Source organism: Archocentrus centrarchus, chromosome 9 (genome assembly GCF_007364275.1).
Source record: "Archocentrus centrarchus isolate MPI-CPG fArcCen1 chromosome 9, fArcCen1, whole genome shotgun sequence".
NCBI lineage: Eukaryota > Metazoa > Chordata > Actinopteri > Cichliformes > Cichlidae > Archocentrus > Archocentrus centrarchus.
In genome coordinates, this window is record NC_044354.1 from 25,343,759 (window position 1) to 25,358,829 (window position 15,071).

The 15,071-nt window shown below is 42.6% G+C and overlaps 1 protein-coding gene across 2 annotated transcripts in view; it reads left to right on the plus strand.

The window, feature by feature from the left end:
• kat6a (K(lysine) acetyltransferase 6A) overlaps positions 1-15,071 on the plus strand; it is a 34,318-nt gene that overhangs the window by 9,031 nt on the left and 10,216 nt on the right. For both annotated transcript variants that reach the window (XM_030737370.1, XM_030737372.1), the window contains exons 3-10: positions 5,107-5,215; positions 6,699-6,814; positions 7,292-7,373; positions 7,666-7,780; positions 8,833-9,149; positions 11,347-11,459; positions 12,609-12,724; positions 13,318-13,459. In XM_030737370.1, coding sequence (XP_030593230.1) covers positions 5,107-5,215; positions 6,699-6,814; positions 7,292-7,373; positions 7,666-7,780; positions 8,833-9,149; positions 11,347-11,459; positions 12,609-12,724; positions 13,318-13,459 — 1,110 coding nt within the window. The remainder of the gene's footprint in view (positions 1-5,106; positions 5,216-6,698; positions 6,815-7,291; positions 7,374-7,665; positions 7,781-8,832; positions 9,150-11,346; positions 11,460-12,608; positions 12,725-13,317; positions 13,460-15,071) is intronic.

Below are 15,071 nucleotides of genomic sequence, written 5' to 3' on the forward strand. Positions count from 1 at the left end.
CGGTGATCAATGAGTTTGTGTTGGAGGTGGGGGCAGACATAAGGGAAGTGTGGTGGGGGGGCAGCTGAGATGGGGCTCCCATGTTAATGAGATCCTTGACTTGAGACAAGGACAACAGCAACGCTTTTCTCTGTTCTCCCATTGCCTTTTATTCCCCCCCCACCCCCCACCCATATTTCTCCTTTCGTCCTTCCCTCCATTGTGCTCCCCTTCCTGTCTCACTCTCCTGTCCTCTGTCTTTGAGAGAACTCGACATATAAAGGGGAAACCGGGCCACCACCAGTTTCTTTTTTTTTTTTTTTTCTTTTTTGAATACCGTAACCTATTATTTCTCTGAACATGGCATTCTTTTCAGCAGCTTTTAAAGGGATTCTAGCTATCATTATCACACAGGAGTATAGTTGACTGCAATGTGATTAAGAGATCCATAAACCTTGATGGGTGTGTCAGCTGGATCAAACTTGGCTGTGTTCATCTGTTGTTTTGTTTGTGGGTGTCTTTTTTTTTTTTTTAAATGGAAACCTGTTACTGGTAGGACCAGTTTGTGTGGGGTTAACGCGTCACTTTTAAGGCCATCCTATGAAAGCAGGTAGCTACTAACAGTTACCATGAGGTGTATCTTTTTTGGCTTCAAAACACCGGGTGGGTGGGTGGGTGGGTGCAGAGACGGAGCACCTGCCAAAATGTGTATACACCAGCTCAAAGTAGATCTGCACAAACATGCACGCCTCAAGTTAAATATCGGCCATCACGGTTTGAAATCTGAGAAATTTCTAGAATATTGCCGTGGCGCAACAATGGATCTGGCAACCAGCACTGACTAAGGTACCAAAAAAAAAGAGAGAGAGGTTAAAACAGGGATGGAAACAGCACTCTGGAAGAATTTGAGATTCACAGGCAGGGGTATTATCTTTTCGTTTTAATTTACAGTGGCAGCTCGTAACTGAAGCCTCGCTGTAGCGAGCGTCTCCAATCAAGGTGTCTGCGTTGAAAGGCAGCGCGCTCTCTCAGCTTGTGTTTACTCAAGCGCTCACAGGCTGAGCGGGAGCGGTTGACCTCTTCCAGCACGGAAGGGGTTAAGCGTCAGGAATGATTGAGGTGTTGGTAGCACGCAGGCTGCTCCGAGGACTGCTGCTGCAGATTTTCTCTCTTTCTTTACGCTTTCCTTTTCCTTCCCTCTCCTGCCCTCTGGATTGTTATTTTTGTCCTCGCTCTGTTTTTTTTTTTTTTTTTTTTTTCTCTCTTCACACTCCGCTCCTCCTCCTCCTCCTCCTCCTCCTTTTTTCTTCTTGTTGTTGCTGACTTCCATTTCTCTGAAATTGTTGGCTTGTTTTGTAGATCATAGTTATTTTCATAATGCATTCAGATGGAGAGTGTTAATCACTTGTTTTTCAGTGTTATAGTAGAAACTAGAATAGGATCACCATGTTATATTACTTTCACCTGTAAAATTGTAAAACCTTTTCCCAAATAGAGAGCCAGTGCTTATACATTTATCCACTACTAAGCCTCTATCCTCCTCTGTTCACCCTGCATGTCTCTGCTTATCTGCCTCTCTTTTCACCACTCATTCTTCTCTCCATTTACCTCTCACTTCCCTTAACTTTATTGTATCCCTTTTCTCTCTCAGTCCCTGTGCTGTTTAGGGTGGGTAAGGGGTAGCGGGGGGGTGTTGAAGCAGCCTGAGTCACAAGGAAATGAACCCAATAAATCAAGCTCTTGTCCTCGTCTCCTCCCTGCCAGAGCGAGCGGCCTACCTAGCTCAGTGCAGCTACATGCAGTTACACTGTTGTGTTGTAAAAAGCTTAACACCACCTTCACTCACTGCCGTGTTGATGTTTCTTTACAGCTTTTTAATAAAGGAGGGCATCTTGTTGTTTGGGTTGCGTTGATAAACGGTGTCCCTGGGCACAGGCAATGTTAAGAGTGAACGCCAACTGTTCAGTCAACTTGTTTTTCTCTTTCTGTCTTGGTTTGGTTTTAAATCAGAAGCTAACATAGTGGCACCGTGTGGAGATGTTGAGTTTCTTCCCCTTGTTCTCTGTTAAGGCATGTGTGTTAGTGAAATCACACACGCACACACACACACACTGGAGCAGAGGATGGATGAAAGGAAGATAGTTTTGATGCTACTATAAGTGCCGTAAAAGTTGAAACATGCTATGTTGCTCAGTTATGTTTGGCTGTTACTCTGGATTCATAGTACATTTAGCAAGTTAAGGAGCCCCATTTGATTAAAGATGGAGTTTGGACAGAGTGCCACTTTAGGGACTTAGCATATGATTGAGGGTGGCACAGGAAGAGAAATGCACGCTCTAGGTTTCCGCAAGCAGTATAAAAGATACCGTGATGAAACTCGGTGTGAGGTGCGAGTTGTTGATCTGACTGAAAGCAAGTGCCAATAAGCAGGCTCTGGATAATCCTGCTTTCTAAATTTATAAAATGGACTTAATGTGTTGCTCATAATGATTCAAAATGAGTGACTGAGCCCATAAAGTCATCAGGAAAGTGTTTACAGAGGTCTGGTTCAAGGGCAGTTTTCCTGTAGACTTCTATTTGTCTCTTTGCAATCACAAGTATCGCCCCCGGTTTGCTGTTAAATGCAGGTTTAAGGCACTTCAGGGTTGGCTTCACTTTTCAGACCAGGAAGCTGGGTCCATCTTTTATACTGTCTGTAGTGGTTATAAGCAGTTGATGCTTGCTGCTTGCTGCTGTTGTGCTGTGCCTCCCTTCCCCCTGTGCAGTGACACTTGTCGTTTGAAGAAGACTTCAGTGAGCAGGGTGCTTCAAGCGCCGGTATGAATACGTATGTGGCTGTGTTGGTGTCAATAAAAAGTGCAATAAAAAGATGTCAACTCTGGCATTTGTCTTTATAAAGGATGATGTTTCTGGTCTGTCATGTTTATGCATTTTATTTATTATTATGTATTATTTTTACATACCTGTGCAAGCTTGATTTATAAATCCCAGTATGCTTTGTTCTAGGGTGGCCGTAGTGTAATGGTTTACACATTTGCCTTGAGTGCCAAAGGTCCCTGGTTCAAGACCAGGAGGGCAGACGTATCCCTTTGGGTTTGTGTCAGGAAGGGTGTACGTACTTAAAAAATCTGCCGTATCAAAAATGTGGTGCTGATTGCTTTGTCCAGCTGTTGTGAATAAGGGAACAGCTGGTTTTGGCTGCTATTATGGGTAGAACAAAAGAGGTTTTAATTGAAGAGAAATGGTCCCCTACTTTTGTTTTCAGTTCTGCTGTATTACAGTGTGACATCAGCCACTGATGAATGAAAGGTGCAGCTGAGCATCCTTTCCCTGCTGTGGATTGCACAGGCCTCATTTTGAGAAAACTATAAAAAGTTCCAGGACTCAGGTCATGTTCAGTGACAGAGAAGCATCTCTGCTGCATTGGATGTTTGCAGTGATATGCAGTGCAGAGCTCAGACAAAACATAAGAGGTCAGAGTGATATTTTATTTATTTATTTATTTTTTTTGTCGTCAGATTGCAGAAGAATAGTCTTCCTCTGTGACTGCTGGCATGCACCAGTCCAGATGTCATACCAAAGTGTTTTCACCAGTGGCTTTTCCTTAACTGTTCTGCCATAAAGCTGAGAACATGGAAGCAGTCAGGCAGCAGATGTTGTTAGGACAGTGTTTCCCATCTCAGCCACAGAGCCCTGTAGCTCCTCCAGAGTGTTCATCACAAGCGCTTTTCTCACAGTCAGTGGCTGTGCCACAGCTACATTTTTTTTCAGATGAACACACTGTATTTGGGCTTTGATTCAGTGCCTCGGAAATGCCTCGAGTACTCTTCTTGCTTGGTACTTTTTTCAGTGCGTTTGGTTTGTTTATAACATTTCTTGCCCAAATTAAGGCTTTTTTTGGGGGGGGGGGTTGGTTTTTGAACTGACTTTGGGTGAACCTGCCACATGTGGAAGTTATTTTTAACTCAAAATCGCTTGCCACACCTTTACAGCTAGCAATTACACGGCCTAAGCTGTTCATTATTCAGCATTTTATACTGAAGGCTTGCGTCAGTTTGTAAAGGTTAGATTTTTATAGGCGTGTTGCATCAGCATGCAACATTGTAACAATTTTAAAATCATAACACAAGTTCTCCTGGCATTTTATTTTTATCTGTTTGTATACAGGACATTTATGTGTGCCGTAAATAAGAAAACCAAAGTATAAATTATTATGGCCACATTTTAACATTAGACTTAGTCATTCTGTTTGAAGCTGCTTAGTAGATAAAAGAACATGTTGCTGAAAATTACCGGTGGTGTACGAGTAAACTGTCACTTCCCCTCGGGGCTTCCAGGATCTAGAAACTTTGAAGGAGAGCCGCCCCATGCACCCCCCGCACCCCCCCCCCCCCCCCCCCCCCCCCCCCGTTGTGCTTGTGTCTGTGAAGTGCACCTGCAGTGCTTAAGGGATGCGATTTTTCAGCTTTATTGGACACACAAGTCTTATTTGATGTCTGACAAAACGTTATCCTGCCTTTTGTTTTCATGGACACAAACCTGGCTTAGGTTTGTGTGTGTGTGCGCATATGAAATATCGGGCTTGTTTTGGGTCTGAGCGCACACCTGCTGCCATGGATCGTGTGTTCAAGGGGACACACTAAAAGATTTATGCAGTCGCAGAACTGAATATCTAATGGTATGTTTCAGGGAGAAAACTGTGTCGAAATGGGACACGCTGCAGTGGAACTACACATCTCAGCCAGTACAAGCAAAGGAGCTGAGTTCCAGCTTTTGATCAAACAGCAGAGGAGTCAGCAGAGACACTGACACATGATGGCAGTCTCTAACATGACACACCACATAAATTATACAAACCGGCTAATCATAGTCGCTCTCATGTTCTTCATCATCTTAGAACTCTTTGTTCACAAATCCACATGTGCTCTGTGGCATCATTGTGATGTTCATTCAGTTCGCTGTTAGCGTCTTAATGCACACGGCAACAGTCATCCACTGTGGCAGGACACACAAGGCCACTTTGTTTGTTTTCATTTGTACAATGAAGCTGTTAAGTTGACTGACAGTCTCGACTTTCTTTCTTGTCTCCCGTGTCCCCCTTTCCCTTCTGCTCTGTCCCTCTGCCAGCCGGTGGCAGAGCCCATCCCCATCTGCAGCTTCTGTTTGGGGACCAAGGAGCAGAATCGCGATAAGAAGCCAGAGGAGCTCATCTCCTGCGCCGACTGTGGCAACAGCGGTGAGTGCCGCCTATAAGACTCCGCACTGTTCAGGTTTTGTAGAGAAAACAAAGACAGCAGAAGAGGGGCCAATCAGCTGTCTGCACAACACAGATGTAACTGGTGGTAACGCTTTACACAAAAACAATATATATAAAAACTGGGGCTATAAAAAGATGATGTGTGGAATGTGAGGAAGATGCACACTTCACAGTCCACAGACGCACACACACACACACACACACATCAGCTGTCTCTGGTGCTTTTATCGTTTATGCTGCGACTTAATTGATTCTTCAAGTGCATTTATGTACAAATGCAGCTGCTGTCAAACATTAACAGTCAGCTTCCAGTTCACTGCTTTCGTCCTTAGCTGACAGTTCATTAAGTCCAAAATAATCATAATTATTGTGGTCAGTATTGTAATCTGGTCAGTTAACACTGTTATTCATTAACTTGACAGATATACAGTTGGACTTAGCAACATATTTTGTTTTGTTTTTTTTATAAGGGATTTCCTTGAATTTTAAAGATCATTCAAATGGAGGAAAAGATGTATACATACATGGAGTTAGACCCAGACTAGCAGGTGTTGACCATCTTGCAGGGGGCAGGGGACCCTGCACGCTTCAGCTGACCTGCACGGCAGCTATGGGGTCAGCAGAAGCAGCAGTCAAACACTTGGCAGACCCCCAGCGATCTGGAGACGGAGGCTCTCTTTTGATTATCTTGGCTGAACTGTACTAAATTAGGAGTGAGCGTGTGCTGTTGGGCAGGGGCAAAAACACACCTAGGAGTTTACAGCGCTGTGAAAGAAAGGCGTGCGCATGATTTATTTATAGTGATAATTGATGCAAAAGTTATTTTTGTGTCCAGATTATTTTATTTTCACAGTTGTTGGGAGCTAAAATTGTAACTGAAATTAAAATTTGATTAATTGCCCAACCCTGCAGTTGCTTCCAGCTGATTACACTTCAGCTTCATTTAGTGTTTGAGCATCTACTGCTTTGTTTCATTATCTGTCCTTTTGTCAGATCCCAGGTGTCATCCTTAAACTAAACCAAGATAATATTACTGGTTCTTGTCTGTATTTTCAGAAAATCTGCGATATGTTTGTTTCCCTATGAAATCTTGTTTTATTGGCGTACACGTTGTAGTATTCTTGCTAAGGCCTGACATCTCTTACTGAAAGCAGAAGAGTGTGTTCCTCTTCTTCCCTTAGAGGGGTTTTGTCCCAGACAAGGCCGTCTTGTTTGCTGCTCTTCAAACATAGCAAAAGCACGTCTGTGACAGATTGTCATTTATGTTTTAACACTCTCTTTGCAGCCAGGTTTGATTCAGAGAGGGCTTTCAGTTCCAAAAGGAGCTTTTTTTTTCTTTCTTTCTTCAGTGATGCAAGTGGGTCACAGTTGTCATTCAGGAGCAACATTAAAAAAAAATAAAAATAAAAGTACGTGTGACGTTGACGTGCTTATTTGTGTATGCGTGTCTGTCTACCTGCAGGCCACCCGTCCTGTCTCAAATTCTCCCCAGAGCTCACAGCGCGAGTCAAGGCTCTGTGGTGGCAGTGCATCGAATGCAAGACTTGCAGCAGCTGTCAGGATCAAGGGAAGAATGCGGTGAGTGGATGAAGGAATATGGCGTCCTGGCACCCTGACAGTATCTGCGAGCGCTCTAGCATCAGCTTAAGTGCCAGATAGAGATGCTGATAGACATCAGCATCCTTATCCTGGGATTGATCCTGGGATTGAGCTATTTTAGTCGACATCAGCATGATTTCACTCTTTTCTCTTACTTGTCAGGTGAGGTGTCATTGTTATTCAAATGTTTGTGGAGAGGTTTAACATTCAAAACGTGCTGCCAGTGTGCACAATGATAAGATTAAATCTTTGAGGATGCAGGGAATGGCAGAGGATGTAAAAATCTCATCAAAATATGCGATTAAAATGAGCTCGGGAGCTTTGATCAGCTGTGTCACCCGTATTTACTTAATGGAAAATATGTTGTTGTAGCTTTCATTTGTTTATAATTTACGCTGTGTCACTGCGACCCATCTAAAGATGATAATTGTCATTATTATGCGCGCGTCTCTACAGGACAACATGTTGTTCTGCGACTCCTGTGACCGGGGCTTCCACATGGAGTGCTGTGATCCTCCTCTTACGCGGATGCCAAAAGGTAATTAAACAGGACTGCATCCTTAACTCATAGCCATCCTCTCCACGATCTGTTCAGAGCCCAACACTGAATTCAGCTTGTACCTGTTTTTGTATCCAATTGACCACACAGTGCTTCTACATTACTATTCTGCATCACCATTATGATGGCAGTTAATGAATAAACCATCTCACTCTAATGTATCACTGTTAAGCACTAATGTATTACAAACTTCCCGGAGAGTCTTTGTACGTGCGCCGAAGCCTGTCTTGTCTAAGTGTGGGAATCATATATTTTTCTCTTTCTCTCCCAGGCATGTGGATTTGTCAAATATGCCAACCAAGGAAAAAGGGAAAGAAGCTTTTACACGAAAAAGCCGCACAAATCAAACGGCGCTACAACGCACCGCTGGGACGGCCCAAGAACAGGTACGCAAATGCCTTCAACTAATGCTGTCTAAGCCAGCGGCGGCCTGTTGGAGAACACCTCGTGTCTGCTTCATTACAGACGCAAGATATGTGAGAATGGAGGACCAAAACTGTCAAAATCAATAAAGAAGTAGAAGTTTACTAAGTGGCTTATGATGGTTTAACCCAGTATACTATCATAATGAACAGTACAATAATATGTATACACACAGTTATATTTCTGTTTGAATTAATTTACATTTTATTTTCCAGTGCATTTATTTATTTAATAATGTATTTAATGATTATATTTGCAAAGGGAAAATAAATTGATTACATTTATGGTGAAATAATTGTAAAAGTAAATCAGGTTAATTGGTGATTCTAAATTGCCCATAGGTGTGACTGTGAATGGTTGTCTGTCTCTCTGCATTAGCCCTTCGACAGGCTGGCAGCCTGTCTAGGATGTACCCTGCCTTTCACCCTGTGACAGCTGGGAAAGGATAAGTGGAAGCAAATGGATGGATGGCATTCTAATACATTCTATAATGGTGCCTTTCATGATAGACAGGATCACCTTACATCACACAACATTGAAATATACCAAAAAACAGAACATAGGTTAGCAATTAGTTAAAAGTAGTACTTAAAAGAAGCAGGGTACTCCCTGGGCAGGACGCCAGCCTGTCAGTTATTGTCTTTATTTCTTATTTAGTTTTAAATGTTGGCAGTTTTGGTCCTCCACACCCTGCAGAAATTTGAAGCACTTAAAAAAAAGTGAGCTTGTTGTCAAATGTTTTATTAGTCATTTGACTTTTATTAGTCATTTGACTGATTTGATGTGTTTTGTTTCCAAATCAGTATTTTCAAACAGGCCGAGTTCTCCTAAATACACTATTGGCCACTACTTTTTCAAAGCAAGCAGTTAGGTCATTCCAAGCATGTTGGAGAGCATGAACACAGTGAGTGGTGCGTGGGACAGTGTTGCAGATAAATGGATGTTTTAGTGGTTTTTGTACTGCAGAATTAATACAGTTTGTGACTCTGACCGCCTGTTACTTTCTCTTCTGCAGGCCGGGGCGGCCCTTTAAGAAGCTGGGAGGGCGCGGTCGGCGGAAGCGCTCGGCCTCAGCCAACTCATCCTCCAGCTCCTCCTGTGAAGGGTACCCCGGTGACGACAGGCTGCTTTTTTCCATGCGGGAGGACGGCGACCTGTCACACAGCAGCTTGCGCTTCAACAACAAGACCAAGGGCCTCATTGACGCCCTCACAAAGTTCTTCACGCCATCTCCCGAGGGCCGCAAGGCACGGCAGGAAGTGGTGGACTACTCACAGCAGTGCCGCATCCGAAAGAAAGCCAGTCGCAAAGGCGAAGGCGACGACAGAGGTGGTAAGGATCAGCTTGTTTTTCTGCTCATACCATCAGATTGACAGTTCAGAGTTCACATATTTGCCATAAAAACAGGAACGGCACAGAAATTAAACAAAAATGATTAAAAAGAAGCGGACTTTGAATGTGAACATCTGAAACAGTTACATAAATTCACATTAGTTCCCATTGGCGTCATAACTTAAAAAAAACAGGCTGTATGTTCCTGCATCCTTTGCAGGTGCTTTGCTTACAGGCTCTATATGCACCAGCTGTGATTATGATGCATTCACATTACTTCTGTGTTCTTTGTCCCTCTTTTATAGATGATTCAGCCCTGATGTTGCTTATTATGAAATTGTAGGGCAAGGGTAAAAAATCGTGTGGAATTGCTTATTATTTTTTTTATTTCCAGCCAGAGAAAATGATTGCTTATGCATTGAAAGAAATTGCTTTGTAATTTGAAGTGCTCACCTGCAGTTCTGTTTCTGTTGAAATGTCTTAGAGTAAAAATACAGAGTTGTAAGTAACGAATAAATGTGACTGAGTGCTTTCTTCAGGCTCACGCAGCTTCCATGTGTTTTTTTTTTTTTTTTTTTTGTTTTTTTTAAAACAATAATTAAGACGACCCTCATCAGTCGTTACCACAAGTCTCTTCCATCCTTCTCTCTGTTGCTGATGTGGGTTTACTGCCTGCAACTAACTCAAAAGAGAGGGGCACCGACTCCTGTCTTAGCTATCAGCTCAGTTAATAAATATGTGGAAACTAGCTTGGCAGCTTTAATTTAGTTGACAGTATTTTATATTAGCTTGGCTAGCGTGATGTTTTTGCGTAAAACAGTCCTTCCGCAGAGTTGAAAATAGTGCTTTTTTTGCCTGTTTAAACTTGTTGAACAGGTGGTGTGATTAAAAACTTCTGCTGGCTTTTTAATCCAAGTTTTTGATTGCTCTTAAAGTAAGGAGTGGGATTGTTGTCAACTCTAGAAAAACAGTGTTTTTTACTTTAACCCGGCTTTGCTGTCCACTTTTGCCTCTTTTCCGCTACTATCTACTTTGCTCAACTCGACTCGGTTTTTAGGGTTTTCCTTAAAGTGGTAGTACCTGGATACCAGGTACTACCACTTACTCAGTCGGGGTTCCAAGTGAGCTGAGTCAAGCCGAAAATGTCACGTCAGCAGACTGCATGCCACTGATTGGCCAGTGAGTGACGTCACTACGTGAGTCACTAGAGTGACTCGTTCACAAGAATCAAACCCATCATTTTTGAAACTCCTTACAATGAGAGAAAAGGCTGCACACTAACAGACGTTGCAGAGGAAGCTAGACGGAGCGACCGTTTGTGTTTGTGTCGCATACAAATGACGTCACGGGATTTTCGGGCTGCCTTGCTGTGGCGGTACTCACTTGTAATGGAAAATGACCAAAACTGAGTAGACTTGAGTTGAGCCAAATAGGTACTAGTGGAAAGGAGGCATTTGTGGGAGTCACACTGAGATTAAAGGCTGCAGCTCGACCACAAATGATGCCGAACTGCGGCAAAGAATCCCCAGCAGTTTTGTTCCTGTTCATTTGGCTGAGGTGTTGTGAAAAATGCTTTAAAACACATCATAAACCAAATTGGATGAATAATTTGCACTTCAGAGAATCAAAAACGATGCCGTCTGAACGGTCCTGCTCCATACAAGCTAAGAAAACCTGATTGGCTGATAACAATTAGGGCAACACCCACTGGATACAGTATTCATCTCGGAGATGCGACTTATTTGGAAACTGAAGCATGGCAGATGAAGAATGGCAGCAACTGGACCAACGTCCTAAACGATGTCTCAAAAAGGTGGAGATACGAACACCCTCTTCCTGTCAGAACTTTCAGAATAAAATTGGACTGATAACGGGACGCAGAGATTCGTGAGTTGTGGCTTCAGCCTTGACTTGAAGTAACAGGCTTTGTATCCAGGGGTAACATATGCTTAATTAATAATGTAATCGCATGAATTCAACTAGATCTGTTGGGGGAGGTGTGATTGCATTTAGGGATACTTCTCACCTAAATGTTACTCTAACAAAACTTCTCCTGTCAGCGTTTATATTCAGAAACTCCTTGACCTGTTGTTAGTGCCTCACAGCTGTTTGTCGTGAACCGTTCTGAAAATCGATCAGCAGACATCTCAGCGAGCTTCTCCCTGGATTTGAAATAACTTTGTGTTTCAATCCCCAGACAATCAGGAAGGAAGCGACTGGCGTGATGAAGACGACAAACTGCCTGGCCATGAGAACCTGACGGAAAAAGACATCGAGCTGTTCAGACACATCCAGGAGCTAGCACTACAGGTACACGGACTGACAATATATTATAGGGCAAATTATTAAGAGACAGTGGGAAGAGAGAAGCTGAACACTGGCCAAATTGGAGGATGAGATAGAATCAGCATGGGAATCTGACTGAGAGCTGTGAGTCTGACTGAGGCTGCCAGATTGGAGTCTGTATACGTGAATGTCAATCGTGTTGAGAATGTGGTCTGAAAGAACAGTCAACAGCTGGCTGGTTGTATGAGATGAAGTTGCTGGCTCACAGGAGGACTGTGTGTGCGTGTGTGGCAGGAAGGGGGAGAAGTATAAGTGCAGGAAAGAAATTAGGAACAGCTGCCAGATTCAATATGGATATTAAAATGATCCATTATCATAGATGTAGCACATATGGGCCGTGACCTCTAGATGCAAATGTGATGGAGTGAATTTAGGACAACAGTTTTTACAACAAGGTGATTATTATTTTTTAATTTTTTTTGTTTTTGTTGTTGTTGTTGGAAATTTGCTTGAATTTCACATTCTGCTCATGATTGATGGCAAACCGTGCTCCATAATCAGAAGGGCAGGCCTGATTAGTGTAAACATACCTATGTATGAGACCTCTGCCATGTCTCAGTAAGGCACATAAAATGAGTCTTCTGTTTGATGGAGCAGACATTGAGCAGGGCATCTTTAATGACAGTGATCTGATGAGTTTGCCAGAGAGGAGCATAAATTAGCCACATTAATGCGCTGTTTCAAGGCAAAAGTGCAGCAGTAAACTGCCCGGAGAGTGGGTGTAGGGCCAGCGCCATGGGAGTCATATTAAAACGCCGTCCTAGATGCTGACTGGAATAGCCCCAGTGGCATGCACGTGTGTGAGTTAATGAGCAGAGTTGTTCCAGGCTGGGTGACAGTGAAACAGAGTACATGATGTAAATGGCAGGCATGGATGGGCTGACCAGGAAGATCCACTTAAGAGTAATGTTAGCAGGTAGCCTCTTTCTCCTGAAAACCTAGTGTAACAATGTAACAACCCCCCCACCCACCCAGTCTGACATACTAGGCTGGTGTACTAGGCTTGTGATCCCCTGGTGTATAATCTGTCTGCTTGGCTCATGGCCTGCTAATCCCCACCAGTTGTAAACCTCTATCCGACCATAAACATCTCTCCCCTCCTCCCCCCAACAGAAGGTTGGTGTGACGGGTCCACCAGACCCTCAGATGCGCTGCCCATCAGTCATCGAATTCGGCAAGTATGAAATCCAGACGTGGTATTCGTCTCCCTACCCACAGGAGTACAGCAGGTAAGAAACACACCATAATGTAGCACAATAGCATATACATATATATAGAAATGAGCATCAAAATAGTGGAGCTTCATCATAAGCTGTTTACACTGCCACTCTCTATGACAGGGATCTATAGGCAGAAGTGTTTTTAAATGTTTATTGTTTTCAGTTTATTGCTATTGATTCAAATTGTCTGTACTATGTACTTTTAACCCAGTTTGCATCCATGAGGTATTTAAAATTGCTACGAGAAAAGTACACAGAGTAAAAGTGTGAGCGCAAAAATATCAGTATTTATCCTACAAAATTAAAATCCTTTTGCTTTTGTGTGTCAGCTAATGAAGTTTTTTTTGAACTTTCAAAACAAAAGTCCTTAAAGTGATTGCATTTAATTATTCTGCAAATGATTTTCTCAGTCATTTGGACAGTTTGACATTTGCCTTTGTTGAACTATTAATCCAAAAATAATTGAATGCCATAACCATAAGAGAGCAGCAAATATTGCAGCTCGTGAAGAAAACTTTAGGCATCTTTGTTTGTTTCACATGAAGCCGACTCATGAAAACCATCCCTCACTGCTCCTTCTGTCTTTGCACACCCATTTCCAGACTACCTAAGCTGTACCTGTGCGAGTTCTGTCTGCGCTACATGAAGAGTCGCAGCATCCTCTACCAGCACATGAAGAAGTGCAACTGGTTCCACCCTCCTGCCAACGAGATCTACAGGAAGGACGACATCTCTGTGTTCGAGGTGAGGGGGTGGGGGTCACAGGTGTGGCTTTTTGTTTTCTTTTTTAACTGTGGAGAACACGCCAGGAGAAACAACATGATCAGGATTTCTCTCTGAAAAGTGGAAACTGCCAGTAAACTGCTATGTGGGGTATGCAGTAGGGTTTAATATTTTTCCCGAAAATGACATGAATCAAATCCCGGGAAATGACGAGCCATTTCCCGGGAATCCCGGGAAAAAGTTTATTTATTTTTTTATTTTAATTAGGCCTTCTGTAGCCTGTGTCGGCCTTAACCTATTGTGATATTGTAGAGGTAGCTTTCCAGCTATGTCCTGTTATGCCCAGTAGGGGGTAACGTCGGCTTGATTAACGCAATAAAACCTACATCTGGACATTCGAGTGCTCGAGCTATGCGGTGTTGTATCGTTCCTCAACACTCCCTTAACAAATATAATTCGAATATTCCTCCATTGTACATGGAATTATACCAAGATATTTTACAACTGCTGGTGCAAAACAATACGGTTCATCTCCACAGCATTGATAAAGGCTCAGCCACGCTGTCGTGGCGACATCTGTTGCGCTATATCTCCACCAGTGGAAAGCTATAATAGTCATTGAAAAGTTAACTACCGTACTACACTATAATATGGCATAACACAGGGCCTTGAGTAATGCTCCACGACTTGGTCATTGCCATTCTGGCAACAGCAAATTTATAACACCGTGTCTGAGGGTTAAAGTAGGTTCGCTGTGAATCGTCTTTTGAAAAACTGGCCAATCCTTATAGCCTAAAAAATATACATTTTACTCAACTCCATTTTAAAAGCGAAATATGTTAAAGCAATCTATTTCATGATAATTTCTTCACACATTAGGCCCGTATCCTAATTCATGATTGTTAGTAAGCGGCTGCAAACGAGGAAAAGAAACACTCGAAGTTAAACAGATATTTCTTTATTGTTCAGGGCAGGCATATTTTATAGGCTATATAATGCAATATAACAATATATAATAATATAAAATTATATAATACAAAATACCTTAGGGTAAACACATTGCCTACGATTTCAACAAATTAAAGAGGAAAAAAGTACAACTGTGTAATACCTCTATTAAAACGCTTGAGATGAAGGCTGAAGCCTTAAACGGAGGCTGAACGTGCCTGAAATGAAGAGTAATGCTTTTCGCATTAAACGAACCCTTCCCTCAATATTTCCTTAAATTTAACATTCTGAAGCTTTCTTTTCTTTCTGAAAGTCAAATCGACGCGCGCGACTTGTTTCCCGGTTTCCCGTCTAACGTTTCCCGGGAAACGGGAAATGGTTCTGATCGCATTTCCCGGGAATCCCGGATCCCGGGATTAAACCCTAGTATGCAGTGGAATTGTACAGTGTTTTTTTTTTGTGCTGTGAATAAACTCATAATTCCTTTTTGGTTTTTTTGGCCTTTTCTTCTTTGGTTAAGCAGATGTAGTGATGGATGATTGTGTCCTATTGCATCAAATATTGCCACATTGTTGTGTTGTGATACAGTTGTCATCTTTGGCAGTGTATCACGATAGCACTGCGAGTTACTCCCGAGCCTGTTAGCATTGAATGAACGATACTAAATAAGGTCAAATGATGAGTA